Source organism: Delphinus delphis, chromosome 3 (genome assembly GCF_949987515.2).
Source record: "Delphinus delphis chromosome 3, mDelDel1.2, whole genome shotgun sequence".
NCBI classification, from domain to species: Eukaryota; Metazoa; Chordata; class Mammalia; order Artiodactyla; family Delphinidae; genus Delphinus; species Delphinus delphis.
This window is the reverse complement of record NC_082685.1, coordinates 80,544,760-80,560,473: the sequence shown is the minus strand read 5'-3', so window position 1 is coordinate 80,560,473 and position 15,714 is coordinate 80,544,760. Positions and strand designations below refer to the sequence as shown.

General features: G+C 33.8%; 1 protein-coding gene across 3 annotated transcripts in view; it reads left to right on the top strand.

Moving 5' to 3' along the window:
- The window catches only part of YTHDC2 (YTH N6-methyladenosine RNA binding protein C2), a 69,096-nt gene that overhangs the window by 20,713 nt on the left and 32,669 nt on the right, over window positions 1-15,714 (top strand). For all 3 annotated transcript variants that reach the window (XM_060009007.1, XM_060009006.1, XM_060009005.1), the window contains exons 8-17: window positions 116-223; window positions 1,342-1,490; window positions 3,248-3,383; window positions 7,166-7,292; window positions 7,505-7,570; window positions 12,579-12,757; window positions 13,012-13,108; window positions 13,187-13,274; window positions 13,361-13,441; window positions 15,141-15,223. In XM_060009007.1, the coding sequence (XP_059864990.1) occupies window positions 116-223; window positions 1,342-1,490; window positions 3,248-3,383; window positions 7,166-7,292; window positions 7,505-7,570; window positions 12,579-12,757; window positions 13,012-13,108; window positions 13,187-13,274; window positions 13,361-13,441; window positions 15,141-15,223 (1,114 nt within the window). The remainder of the gene's footprint in view (window positions 1-115; window positions 224-1,341; window positions 1,491-3,247; window positions 3,384-7,165; window positions 7,293-7,504; window positions 7,571-12,578; window positions 12,758-13,011; window positions 13,109-13,186; window positions 13,275-13,360; window positions 13,442-15,140; window positions 15,224-15,714) is intronic.

Genomic DNA, 15,714 nt, shown 5'->3' with positions numbered 1-15,714 from the left:
GACCTATGGAATTGCCTTTGGATTAATATTCAGATTTATTAATTTGAGAATCTCATGTTTTTATGTGAATTATCTCTAAGATGCAAATTGACTGTTTAAAAAAATTCCTATTTAGTACAGGGAAGACCATTTGAAGTAAAAGAAATGTTTCTGGAAGACATTTTAAGAACTACTGGATACACAAACAAAGAAATGTTAAAATACAAAAAGGAAAAACAACGAGGTAAGCTTTTTATCAAACAAATATAGAAGAAAATTACTATTGATATTGACTTTTTGGAGTACTCCAGTCTTATGCTACGCAGATACAAGGACACTTGAAAGTATTTCTCTCTGTGTATAGTTGTAGAATATTATATTAGAATACTGTCCCATATGGAAGTTCTACATTCTGGTTTATGTCTAGAAGTTATAATCTATAGAGAGGAATTGAAAGGGGATGCCAGAGTTGAGGAGGCTGAGTGTGTCTGTATCCAAATATTCAACCACTATTTTAAGGAGGCAGAAGATTTGTGCTGGCTGTCCCCAGCATATGTTATAGAGTGGGAGTGGGGAGTGGGTGAGGAAGTGAAAAGAGTAGCATATGAGTAATAACAGGCTCATCTTTGGTATAATTGTTGAGTTTTTCAAATCTTGATATTGTTATGAATTGCATCAGTACTTTGAATTTAACATTACTTGCCTATTAATACAGCTCTTATGATTTATACTATATCTCAGCTTTTGAATTAAGGTTAAGTTCCTTTTGCTTACTTTTAATTACATTATTCATGATGGAAGACTTGGCTTCAAGCTTTGATTCCTTTGTTTAGTTAGTATAACCTTGGACAAATAATCTTAACTTCTTTGGATTCTTCACTTGAAAAAAGCAATTAGCAATGCCTGTGTCACAGTGCAGTGCTGAATCACTAATATGTAAATTATAAAACTTCTGGTTCTCAAAACTTTTGAAGATGAAAATTGAATATAACTTGTGTCTCAAACAGAATGGTGGTAGAAATTCAATAAATGATTTTCTACAAAGTGCTATATGAATATTAGTCATTGATCTAAACAGTATTTGTTATATGGCTAAAATACTGTTCATTAAATTATGTCCTGATTCAGAAGTAAACTTCTTACTAGTAGATGAATAGATGAGGTTTTATAAAACAGTTTCATGTCTCCTTTTGGTTCAGCATAACACATTTTATTGAATGTTCCTAATTAATATATTTTTAAAAAGTAACTTTAAAATAAGGCCAACTTTTAGGTATTTTCAGATTCACTTAATTTTTTTAAACAAAGAAATATATTTCAAAAAGCAAAGTATTTACTTATTTTCTTTGGTAATTAATTTAGAAGAAAGACAACAAACCACACTTACAGAATGGTACTCAGCTCAAGAGAATACTTTCAAGCCTGAATCTCAGAGGCAGAGAGCTGTCCCAAATGTAACTGAAGAAAATGATTTATTGGATGATGGTGGTGATGCCGTCTTCAGTCAGTTGGTAAGAACCTCAGTGGTTTCACACTGCTATTTTGAGTGAAAATTGTGTAATTTAAAGAACATTTTATGAGATTATATTTTTTATTACATTATCAAGGCATAATTCCCTTAGTTTATCTTAGACTACAACACATTTTTCAGAATAATTTTCTGCACACTTTTTTTTTCAAATAATGCAACATCTTTTATTGTTTCATTCTGAGTTAAAACTATTTCAATATTTTCTATAAATTTTGTGAAGAAAATAGTTGTAGATATTATGTATATATACATACATTATTATTGCTAGATATTTTATCATCTCAGAAGTTTAAGAACCTATGAGCTAAGCAATGCAAGATAAGCTAAGTTAGTAAAAAACTGAGAAAAGCCTCTTGGTATTAGGGCAAGTAATCAAGACTGATGTTTATGCCACAAAGCCATGTGAATCTGTAAAATCAATTACCCACTATAGACCTCAGTTTCTTTTTCTCTCTGCTTTTCTCCCTTCTATTTTGCCACAATATCTTTTACAAATGAAATATTTTGTAGAAATCCTGCCTGCTCATCCATCACTCTCCATCCCCACCCCTAAGCGGGGCTTCTGCTACTTTGGATTCCTTGGAGTCTGTTTGAAAACTGGAACCAGCGGATTTCCTAGGCCCCTTCTGGTCTTTGATTCTGGTTTAGAATTCTTAAAAAGGCATTGGTGATTAGTGAGATGGCTGGGACTATGCACTTTTTAGAAAAAGAATTTAACTCTTTTGAGCATGAGAAGCTACATAATGCAGATATGCTTGCAGTTTTCTCCCAGTGTTTAAAGTTCTGATGCATCCAAATGAACTATAGTTTTAAAGAATGTGTACTTTTAAAGAATGTTTAAAAATTGTTATTTAGTGCAGGGAACATCCATTTGGTTCAGTGAACAGCATTTTGACCATTTAAATTAGTGATTCTTTTTTTTTTTAATTATTTTTTTATTTTTGGCTGCATTGGGTCTTCATTGCTGGGTGCGGGCTTTCTCTAGTTGCAACGAGTGGGGGCTACTTTTTGTTTTGTGGTGCACGGGCTTCTCATTGTGGTGGCTTCTCTTTGTTGTGGAGCACGGGCTCTAGGCATGCGGGCTTCAGTAGTTGTGGCACACGGGCTCAGTTGTTGTGGCTCGCGGGCTCCAGAACACTGGCTCAGTAGTTGTGGTGCACGGGCTTAGTTGCTCCGTGGCATGTGGGATCTTCCCAGACCAGGGCTCGAACCTGTGTCCCCTGTGTTGGCAGGCTGATTCTTAACCACTGTGCCACCAGGGAAGTCCCTAAATTAGTGATTCTTAAGCCTGGCTGCACAGTAACAACCCCTAAGGAACTTTTAAAGTCCTATGGAATCTGTCCTCCATTCCAGAGATTCTGAAGTACTTGCTCTGGGGTGGGACGTGGCTTCAGTGTTGAAAAGCTCCAGGTGATGTTTCCTCTGTTGTGCAGTTGGGACATAAGACCACTGATAGACAGGTACATTTAGCAACATTCTGTCAGAAGCACAGTTAATATTGTGACTGTATCATACTCCTTTGTTGACAGGCTCATTCTCAGATAAAAGATGAATGTGAAAACAAGGTACAATATTGTGAGTGATTATGTTTGTGATGAGATGAGAAATTTTTATGTCAAAGCCTTTGCTGTAATACCGAATGGTTAGTAGTTCTTGTGGCCGTTATGGCCATCTCATGTTCTTTGCAAGCAAAGGTTAAGCTGTTAAGTAATTTATAATCTTTGCTTCTTTTTAAAGACAGAAAAAGATGTGAATTGCCTTGAACCATGGTTAATAAAGGAAATGGATGCTTGTCTTTCTGACATATGGCTGCGTAAAGATGTTGATGCCTTTGCTCAGGTCTTTCACCTTATTTTAACTGAAAATGTTAGTGGTAAGTATAATTTATTTAAGTTTTTTGTATTACTCTTGAAGTTATTTATTATGATAGAAGTGTAGCTTAATTCATAAAATTCAAAATTCACTTTTTGTTCACAACCAATATTTTGTTCTTTTGGAGTACTATTTCAAATGTACAAATCAGGATCTTCTTATTAGCATAGTAGAATAGATAAGTATTGTATTAAATCAGGGACTCTTAACTTAATGTCTCCAGAATAGTTTCATGGGGTCTGTGAATATATGACAGTTATATGCAAAAGTATTTTTATGTGTATAAAATTTGTAACATAAATATACTCCCCCCTATGCATCACCTTTACCCCTGGAGTATCTTGGGTTTTCAAAGAGATTTGTTATTTCAAAACAGGGGAAAAATGTTAATAACTTTAACTCTAGATTATTCATTCAATAAATGGAAAATTTTAGTATACCTTTAGTTATATAGGTTCAAGTTCTGATTCACATGTACCTGCGTTATGTCACATGACATATTTTCACTAATGATTTATTCTGATTTCATTAGTTGGTTATAATGGATATTGGCAATCGGTTGAGTTTTAGGACCCTGAAGGCTTTTAGGCAAAAGGTAGAATGATGATAATAAAAGGTCATTACTGGAAGGGATTTAGATGTCAAGTAGTTTATCCCCTCACTTGAACTTCTCAGCATTATTATTACTATACTTGATCACTCCTTTCTTGAAACATGTTCTTCAGTTAACTTCTGATATTCCATACTTGATTTATTTTCTTCTCATCACCCTGGCTGGTATGTCTTGGTTTCCTTGGCAGGATTTTTTTCTTTTTCTTGACCTCTGAATATGGAATGTCCCAGGCCTCAATCCTCAGACCTTCCTTCTATTTACACTTACTCCTTAGATGGATCTCATCTAGTCGAAGCTTTAAATATTTATTTAAAATGATTCCTAATTTTACGTCTCCAATCCTGAACTCCCCCCTCACTTCAATACACCTCACCACTTGACATCTCCGGTTGGGAGTCTGTTAGGGGAATAAAACTAGATATTCCCCAAACAACTTGATTCTCTGTTTCTCTACCTCTCTCTCAACCTGCTTTTTCCTTAGTGTTCCCTTAGTGATCATTATCAGTTGTAGACCTCTTTAAAAATGCATGTGCCTGGCCATCCCAGGCACACTGAATCTAACTCTAGGGTACTACCATTCACCTAGTTGCTAAGGCAACAAAATATAAAATCATCTTTGACTTTGCTCTCATACCCCACATATAATCCATTAGCAAATCTTGTTAGTTTTACCTTCTAAATAAATCCCGAATCTCACATGTTTTACTTCCTCTACTGCTGCCATCCTAGTCAAAGCCAACATTTTTTCCTGGACTATTACAGTGGACAATTAACTGCTTCTATTCTTATGTTACTAGTCTGTTCTCCAGAGAACAATCAGATTGATCCTTTTGACAAGGAAATTGGATCATGCCACTTCTCTTCTCTTAGCTGTCCCATGGCTTTCAATTACACTTTGAATAAAAATCAAAGTTCTTTCCCTGATTTAGTCTCTGACAGTCTTTTTTATCTCATTTTCTACTACTCTTTTCCTTGTTCACTGTGCTTTAGCCACTCTTGTCTTCTTGCTCTTCATATATGCTCTTCATATGGCCCATTCCCGCCTTTGGGCCTTTGCTTTTGTTGTTTTCTGTGCTTGGAACGCGGTCCCCACAGATACTCATATGGCCCAATGCCTACTTCATTTAGGTTTCTATCCATAAGTTAGGAAATTTGAACTCTGAGACATGTTGCTTTAAAATATTTATAAAACATTTTAAAGTATTTTTGTATTATCTTTGACCCTCTTCCTAGATATTTCTTTAGAGAGTACTAGACTATTACTTTGATAATGGTCATCCATTATGACCATCCAGGTCCCTCTCCTTTATAGTTTTATTGGACATTTTCCGGAGCCCAGTATTCTAATGTCTTAGGCCATGTGTATGTAGTAAACTAAAATGTTATGGTATCTCTATGAACAGTAATTTACTTCCCATGTTTTTATTTCTCTTCTAAAATCTCAACTCTTAATTGGCACCAGAGTTGAGAATACTTCATGTGATCCAGGAAGCCTTGGGCTTGGTAGATTTTTTTTTAATCATATCAATTCCCTCTGTGATCTTGTATAACCAGGTAGTAATTAGCTGGTTTTGTAAGACTAGGCATTCTATGGAACGCTGGATGCTAATCATCTATTGCTGCATAACAAATGATTCCCAAACTCAGCAACCTGAAACATCTATTATTTCACATAGTTTCTGAGAGTCAAGAATCTGGGAGTGGCTTAACTGAGTGGTTCTGGTTCCTAGTCACTCATGGAGTAGTAGTTAAGCTGTTGGCAGGGGTTCAGTCATCTTAAGGTTTATTGGGGCTGGAGGATCTGCTTCCAAGAAGGCTCACTCATATGGCTGTTGGCTAGAGGCCTCAGTTTGTCTCTGGCTGTTGGTTGAAGGCCTCAGTTCTTCGCCATCTGGACCTCTCCATAGGATTGCCTTATTCTTCCCAGAATGTGGCAGCTGGCTTCTCCCAGAGTGTGTGATTCAGAAGAGAAGAAGAAAAGGCAAGCAGGAAGCTATAGGTACCTTTCGTGACCTAGTCTCCAAAGTTGCACACCATCTTTTCCACTTTATTCTATTTGCTAGAATGAGTCACTTAGTCCAGCTCACACTCAAGGAGAAGGGAATTAGGCTCCACCCCTTGAAGGGAAGAGTATTAAAGAATTTTTGGATGTTTTCAAACTCCCACACTTATCCATACCCCTAATTGAATATTCCGTTGAACAGTAATTCCCATATATTGAGTACAAATCATAATCTTTGCAGACCTCTGTAATAATGCATGTTCCTGGCCATCCCAGACCTACTGAATCTTAATCTAGGAGTAAGGCATAGCTATCTGTGTTTTCAGAAATAAAAAGCCTGAAGTAATTCTCTCCATAGGTTCCTCTCCCCACCTTAAGAACCGTTGGCTTATATTAATAACGGATACCATGTTTTAGAGGGTTGTTAAATTATGAGGATAATTGGGTATATATGGAAAATTAAATTTTTCCTTTTGTAATTATCTTAAATTTTACTACAGAGGTTTTTTTTCAGTGGTGATTTCTTTCTGAAATTTTTTAATTTTATAATTTATGAAAATTAGTTCTCAGTAATTATAGTATGTTGCATTGCTTGAAATATATTCTAAGAATGAATTTAAATTCAATAAAAGTTTAATTTTTTTCTCATGGAAGGGTTTTGTGGGAAGTAAACTTCCTGCCAGTGTTATTCTCATTAAGCATCTAAGATAATAAGAACCTGACATGATGGGGTAATAAAAGCAAAACAAAAGGACCTCAGAAAATCATTTTGAACTTTTCATTTGCCCTTTTAAGCATTCATTACCAGATACTGATGAAAATTAACTTTTTAATTCTTTAATTATATCTTGTCATTTGGTCAAGGCATATCTAGGAAGATTACTTAAGGATTCTACAAAGTTAGTAGCTTTCCTTTTCTGTTTTAATTAACAACTATCTTTCCTTCTCCTGCCTTCCAACTGATAGTACCTATTTCATCCTGCTTATACTAAGGACACATCAGTATCAGGTCTTCTTGGATCAACTGAGTTAAAGGTTATACAATGCTGTTATATACTTAGGTAAAGGAGCAAGTCCCAGGTTAATTCTCCTAACATTCAAGAAAATTAAAATGATTTTCCAAAGTAATTTGGGAATGTAACATTTATGTATCTTTTCCTTCTTTTAGTGGATTACAGACATAGTGAAACCAGTGCAACAGCTTTGATGGTTGCTGCAGGACGAGGTTTTTCAAGTCAAGTAGAACAGTTAATTAGTATGGGAGCCAATGTTCATATTAAAGCATCAAATGGCTGGTAATTTTAAATTGCATTCATTCTTTGTATATCTTTGTATAACTACACATATCTATTTTGATTTCTTATATGTCTTTATATTAAAAGCTATTTGTAATAATTGCTCATACATCTCTACTTTAATGGGTGAATGAATAAATATGAGTAACTGGTTTTATAATTTTGAGAATATTATTTCTCTTTCTTAATTCGATATCTTTGAATTTTGGCAGGATGGCTTTAGATTGGGCTAAACACTTTGGACAGACTGAAATTGTGGATCTTCTAGAATCTTACAGGTAACACTTTATACTATTTTTAATTAATCCTGACTCCTTTTTAAAAAACTTAGCCATATAAATCATAGAATGTGACAAATGAAGGCTATTTATAGTCTCTTATCCAGATTTTTTTGTGTGTGTTTCTAAGGAGTTTTTCTAATAACAGCTTTCAGTTATTTTGTAGGTTGTTAGTAAGATCCACTGTATTATAGTATTTACCTTATTTTTTATTTTATCTTAAAAAAGAAGAAGGGGAATCTCCAGTTAAACTTGGTATTTGTCTCTCTGCATTTCCCCAAAACCTCACTAAAATGGTAAGGAAGGAATATAAAATGTGTAAACTAACAAAGTCAAAGAGAATGGAAGAGGATATGCAACTGATGAAAGATGTTAGTAAATTTTTGGATGATATATGGCTAATGGATTACTGATGTTTGACTTAGCAAAGCTAAGAAAGCTGAAGCCTGAGTACCTAAAGAGGGAAGTGCCAATGAGAAACAACCGCATTTTAAGCTTTGAACTTCTTAGAGGCTCATTCAACTACTTCTGAATGAAGCAATGAAAGAAAGGGCTAAAAAAATAACAGAGTTAGTTGAAATTCTCTATGAGGAATATTTGGAATTTCAGATTCCCTTCTCCCCTGCCCTCAGGTGATATCTCTTTCCCACTTTAGCAGGATGTAGGAAGTTTATTGAAAAATTAAACCATTTAGAGTTTGGACTTAGGGTGACCAGGTACAGTGGGAGAGTGGGAGTAAGGTATCAAACAGAAAAGGGGTTTAAGTGAAAGTCTACGTAAAGACTAAAAGTTGAGATACCATCCACTCCCTTCCCCTGATGTCCCTATCTCCTTTTCCTGTTTGAAGCTTATGTTCTTTGGCAGAAAACTTGAGAATTCCTTCCTGGAAAAACAGACCAAGCCTAGAGAAAAGATTTAGAACTTTAAGAGGTTTGGTATTCCTTCAATGAAATGACCATCTTTAAACCAGATAACTCAATTTTCCCCACTTGTACACATGGAGGTTTTTGTGCTTTACTCTTTAAAAATAAACAAACTGCCAAGGATTGATCACCAGACATTTGAGTGGAAAAAGCACTCAAACATCAAATAAACAGTAACAACAAAAAACCCCAAGAAGTTGAATAAAACTGAGCATCAGTGACCAGCAGAAAACTTCAAAAATAGTAATCGAAAATAACATTCATGAACCAGAAAACAGTGTGCTTAAAAAAAAGAAAAAAAGGAACAGACCACAAATCTTTGTTCAAATTTCATCTTCATGAGGGCTACCCAAATTTACCTATCTATTGCAATCTGCCTCCCCACAGCTGATCCTCTTTAACGTGTTCTACTTTTTCTTTTGTCCATAGGACCTACCATCCTCTAATAAACTATATAATTTACTTATTTACTGTATTTATTGGTTTATTGTTTGTCTCTTCTCTCCAGTGGAATTTAGTAAGCTTCTTGTCTCCTTTGTTCAGGGACAGTGTCTGGATATAGATGTTCAGTGATTATTTTTGAAAGAATGAATAAACAAGAAAGAGCCCTTGAAAATTAAAATGTGATAGCAGAAAAATAATTCAGAAGGGTTGCAAGATAAAGTTGAAAAAAATTGCTGACAGAGTAGGAAAAAAAGGCAAAAAAATAGAAAATAGTAGAAAAAGGATAGGAAAATTTATTTCCTATGTATTTTTTTATGAGGAAGCTGTTAGAGAATGTGTCCTACAAAAATGAGGAGGTGAAGTAAAACAGAGAAGAACACAGTAGATCCAGCACAGGAGATAGGTGAAAGAAATGCTTAGTATGTTGGTGCACAGGGCTATTCCTATGACAGCTGCCCAGTAGGCCTTGTCTCATAGAAACAGAAGATAGAGAGCTCCAGGAGGAAAGTCCCTCTGGGGTAAAAAGGATTACCTGATGGTTTTGATCATATTAAAAAGATTTTATGAATTTGTTGGACACTTTGGGAAGAATTAGTGCTAAGTACACAGAAAACTAAGCAAATAAAAATTAGACAGTAATTACTCAAGGAAAACCAAAAAGTTACAGAAGAAAGGGAGTGTAATCATAGTTTACTATTTAGCTCAGGGGTAAATAATGTTTACGTAGCAAAGTAAAGCTGAATGCAGATTTAACGAAAATTGTATGGGTTTATGTGTGTGGAAACTATATGAGGGTGGGGGTGGTGACCTCATTTTTCATTAATTGGAGATTCACAGATAATTACTAAATTGTTAAATCAATAAATAGCAGAAGATGCATGTTGCTTAGAAATACGGCAGTAAATACCAAAAGTAATGGCTAAAAGAATTGAAAAAGGTCCTAGGCAGTGTGACTAGGAGTGGAGAGGGGTTTTTGTTAGAACTTCTATAAAACCCTTGTTTATTAACACTATGTACATGTATTACTTTGATTTCAAAAAAAAAAGGGCAATACTTCCAAAATCCTATGAAACTGTTATAATTCTTCTTTTAGATAATTATTTTAGATAAATTTTGATGTTTATACAGAGTTTAGATTAGACATTTAAAGAAAAAATATATTTAAAAGAAATTTAAAGGAAATGTATTTTATAGTACACTGATAGCTTTTATCTATTTTCAACCGATAAGACTGTCAAAAAAATAATAGAGTATGAAGTTAAAATATATTAAAACATCTATTATTCAAGAACATATAAAATGTTTTATTTGACTTGGGTTTTTGTATTTAAGTCTGTAGATGAAGTCTCGGGTATTAGATGAAGTAAACATTTGAAATATGAAATTAGTTTTATCATTTTAATTTCATTAAATGATAATGTAGAGTCTCAAAGTCTTGGCAGATCCAAATGCTAATTCTGGTGTGGTGGGTTTTATTATCATTTCATTAATAGCACCAGAACTTGTACCAGAACTTCCTTTTAATGCTAACACTTCGAATGTTCCAGATATTGTTACGGTGTTAGGTGTAGCTCAATATGTACTACAGATTACCATGTAAAACAGTTATCTGGATAATATTTCAATTATCCCAGCTAAGTCAGCTTTCTTTTTATTCCACAGATCATGATGTTATCAACTATAAATTTCAAATATTTAAATTAAATTTATTATGTTTGCTGGATTATTGATACTTGATATCTAAAGTTTATAGCATTAAACAAAGAACATAATACCTCCTTAATTTACCTGGTAAAAATAAGAAAACAAAAAACTTGGAATGTTTTAAATTGCATTTAAAAATTTCAAATACTACAATTATAATGTTGCAGAAGTTTCATATTTTTCCTATTGAAAGCAGTCTTTTTTTTAAAAAAAATATTTATTTTTGGCTGTGTTGGGTCTTTGTTGCTGCACATGGGCTTTCTCTAGTTGTGGCGAGCGGGGGCTGTTCTTTGTTGCGGTGCATGGGCTTCTCATCGCTGTGGCTTATTTTTATTGCGGAGCACGGGCTATAGGCCTGTGGGCTTCAGTAGTTGTGGCTCGTGTGCTCAGTAGTTGTGGCTCATGGGGTCTAGAGCGCAGGCTCAGTAGTTGTGGCACACAGGCTTAGTTGCGCTGTGGCATGTGGGATCTTCCCGGATCAGGGCTTGAACCCGTGTCCCCTGCATTGGCAGGCGGATTCTTAACCACTGTGCCACCAGGGAAGTCCCTGAAAGCAGTCTTATGTTATTTTTCTGCTAAGCTCTTTAAGAAAGATTGGGCTGAACTGAACTTTCTAGAAATCATATTGATAATTACTAGTGATGGCAGTTTTATATTTTCACTTACAGGATGAAGAAGCAAGGGGGTTATTTCAGTAATTTCTACTGATTTTGGCTTTCGGGAAATAGCATAATCAACCTGCTTTTAGTATAGGATAACTGAATTAGTCATTTTAAGCTGATACCTGTAGACTGTTTTTTTTTTATGTATGAACTATTCTCCAGAATATTGTTTATAATAATGAACAATTAGAAACAACCTATTAAGAAAAGGTAAATGACGAGCAAAAGTTTGTGTTTTTTTAAGTTTTATTGGGATAAAATTCACATACCATATAATTCACCTACTTAAGTGTATAATCCAGTGGTTTTTAGTACGTATGTTCAAAGAGTTATGCAGTCATCACCACAGCCAATTCTGAGAACATTTTCATCACCCCAGAAAGAAATCTGTGCTCATTAGAGGTCACTTCTAATTTTCCCCAACTTTAGCAGCCCTAGGCAACCACTCATCTACTTCCCATTTCTATAGATTTATCTGTTCTGGACATTTCCTGTAAATGGAATCATATAATATGTGATCTTCTGTGATTGGTTCTTTCACTTAGCATAGTGTTTTCAAGGTTTGTACATGTTGTACCATCTTTCTAATGACTGAGTAATATTCCATTCTATGGATAGACCATAGTTTGTCTATCTGTTCATCAATTGATGAACATTTTGGTTGTTTACACTTTTGGGATGTTATAAATAGTACTGGTATAAACATTTGTATACAGATTTTTATGTGGACATATATTTTCATTTCTTCTTGTCTATATACCTAGGAGTCTAACTGCTGGGCCATATGGTAACACTATGTTTAACAGTTTTGAAGATCTGCCACATTGTTTTCCAAAGTGGTTGCACCATTTTACATTCCCACTAGCAGTGTATTAGGGTTCCAATTTCTTCACACCCTCTCTCACACTTATTATTATCTGTCTTTTTTATTATAGTCATCCTAGTGGGTGTGAAGTGGTATCTCATTGTGGTTTGAATTTCATTTCTCTCATGACTAATGATGTTGAATGTATTTTCATGTGCTTATTGGCTATTTGTATATTTCCTTTGGAGAAATGTCTTCAGATAGAGTTTTTTTAAAAACACATATTGCCAAATTTTACTTTGAGTAATATACTTGAAACCAAAATATGAATTACATTATAGAGTATTAATTGTCACTTACCCTCTTTAGAGTATATTGAAAATTTGAACATGGACATAATGGGAATCATTGGCCTTTAAGCGTTACTCTTTTTAATGAAATTTGACTTGGTCTGTGTTTTTCTTTTCTAGTGCTTCATTGGAATTTGGAAATTTAGATGAAAGTTCTTTGGTTCAAACAAATGGGAGTGATCTCAGTGCAGAAGACAGAGAGCTCCTGAAAGCTTATCATCATAGTTTTGATGATGAAAAAGTAGACTTGGATTTGATCATGCATCTTCTATACAATATCTGCCATAGTTGTGATTCTGGTAAATAAGTATTGTCTAAAAGAACTGAAGCAAAAATATATTCTTTGACTTAAATTTAGTATTTTGTGTGTGTACAAATTTTTATACAATTTTGTTGATAATAATGCACAAATAATCTCTTGTGTCATTTTATAAGTATTAGAATTTATCAGTACTTGAAAACACATGATGTAGTTCATTATAGCTAGTTGTTTTGATTGATTTTGGTTTTACAAAGAGATTTAATGTTTTAAAAAAAGTCATTCTTCTTCAAGGTGCAATATTGATTTTCCTGCCTGGATATGATGAAATTGTTGGTCTGAGGGATCGCATCCTGTTTGATGACAAGCGGTTCGCTGACAATACTCATAGGTAAAAGCTAAAGCTTTATATTTATTGCATTAAATAACAGTTAGGTACCACAGTATAATTTCTCTTAATTGTCGACAGGTACCAAGTCTTTATGCTTCATTCAAATATGCAAACATCCGATCAAAAGAAGATATTAAAAAACCCACCTGCAGGTGTTCGAAAAATAGTAAGCTTCATAAAATCTTCTTTTTTCCATTTTATTAGTCATTGGTTTTGCTTTCATATTAACGATAACATAATATCCAATTGCAGATCCTTTCCACCAATATTGCTGAAACCAGCATCACAGTCAATGACGTTGTCTTTGTTATTGATTCTGGTAAAGTGAAAGAGGTATGTATGGATAAGTTGTATTTTTACCTAAATGACAAAGGTTAAGTTCCATAACAGTAAATGCTTTTATAAGCAGAATTCATTTTAATGGGAAAATTTCTGGTTCTAAGATGAATTTAACGTAGTAAATGTTGGTTTCACTAAAGTAAATATTCTGCCTTAAACAATTCAGTTTGTAGGATCTGTCTTATTTTAACAAATTATACAAAAAAATTTAGCCTCTGCTCACTAAATATTAGGAATAAAATAAAGGATTTGGCTAGTTACAGTGAAAATTTTGTCAATGTGGGAATTTGATTACATATTTTGTATGTTTTCTTTCTACTCATGGGCATGGACCGTGTCCCTCTTGTTCATTGTTATATCTCCAGTGCTCCACATATAGTAGGTATTCAAAAGATACTTAGTTCAAGAGAACCATGCTGATAGGAAACAAACAAACATAAAACCAGGCTTCAGCAAATGATGGCTAGCAGTAAAATTGGGCCCATCACCTGCTTTTGTAAAAATAAATTTTGTTGGAATACTGCCATGTCTACTTTTCACCCATCGTCTGTGGCTGCTTTCACACTCCAGTGGCAGATTTGAGTAGTTGCAACAGACCCCCTCTGCAAAGGCTAAAATATTTACTGCCAATTCCTGATATAAATAAAAGGCAGCATTTATTTCCTTTTAGTGTTGGAATGCCCAGCAATTCTCAGCATCCTTAATTTTGGTCGATCCTTTCACTGAAATAATTGAAAGTGATAGAGGTAATTGATTTTTCAAGGAGAGCAATGCTATCCATGTTGGGAAAGCAAATTATATCTGTTCTAGTGGATATGAATGATCATTTTTAATGTGAAAAAATTAATTGCCTTTAGGTGTTATTTATCAAGTAAACTGTGATGGTAGTGCCAAAGTTATTTTATGTACAAAATTGTTAAATGTAACATTTTATTAAAAACAAAATAAGCAGCATCTTTTCTAAAAATCCCATAATTAAACAATTATGAGAACACATTTGTATTTGCTCTATGTAGTAATTTTATGAAAAGGAAGGTGTAAAGTCACTGAATGATTGATGTATATATTCTAGCAATGAATTCTTTTAAAATATTTTTCTACGTAAGTTTCCACTTTAGAAGTGAAAGTATGGGGATAGTAATGGTTCTTTTTTACCTTCTCTTTTGTAACATTCTGGATAGGCTAACTGCATTAGTAGTTCAGCAGGAGGTAAAATGGAAGGGGTTAAAAATTATTCAGTTGGGAATAGGATTACTTTAGTGATTATTGTTATTCTTCCAATCAACTTCCTGGAAAGTATTTCAGAAAACGTCTTTCCCGGGTCACTCCTATTACCCACAGTGATGTAAATCTGATAGAAAATGACCTCAAGGAATAGATCAGTTCTCTCCAATCTTGATGCCTTATGAGAACTGACTGCCATTATCCAAGTGTAGCAGAGAAAAACAGATAGCTTAGCAAGGCACAGAATGAGGAAGTTTTACAGCTCTTCTAAGTTTAGTTTTCATTCTTTTTCCTTAGAATGTTTGTGACCAGAAATCTGGATTTTTTTTTAAAATCAGTATCCTGTTTTAATTAATCAAAGGGGACTTTGAATTAAACTCGATGTGCTAAAATATGTTCCTAATGTTTTCTGCTATTTCTTCTTAAATACCTTTTATGTATTAACATGAAGGTGATTTAAATATTACAGAAATCCTTCGATGCACTGAATTTTGTTACAATGTTAAAAATGGTGTGGATTTCCAAAGCTAGTGCCATACAGCGAAAAGGCAGGTAATGTATATTTAATGGACATTGATTCAATTGCCTATAAAATGGAAACATTTTCATATGTATTACATATTTAATATATATTCTACTTTCTCTAAAATGTTAAAACTTTCGTGTTAGTCTTAATTTTTATATTATTTTTGCAAAGCATACCATTTTAATACTTATTTTAAAAGTTGAATTTAGGTTATGTTAAAAATAAAAATTTTTGTCTAGTATGATCTACACTCAGAAGACATAAGAAACTTAAAAAACAAAAATAAAAGCAGTGTAAGATGTAGGACTAATTTCTGTACAATACATAAAAAGCTCCATGAAAATCAATTAAATAAAGACCACTACATTAACCTCACATATACCACATATATCTCATATATACCTAAAGAAATGTGAATTAATGAGGTACTATTTTTTACTTATCAGATTGGCATCAATGAAAATTTTTAACAGCACACACAACAAGAGTTGACAAAAGAATGGGCCAATAGGCTTTC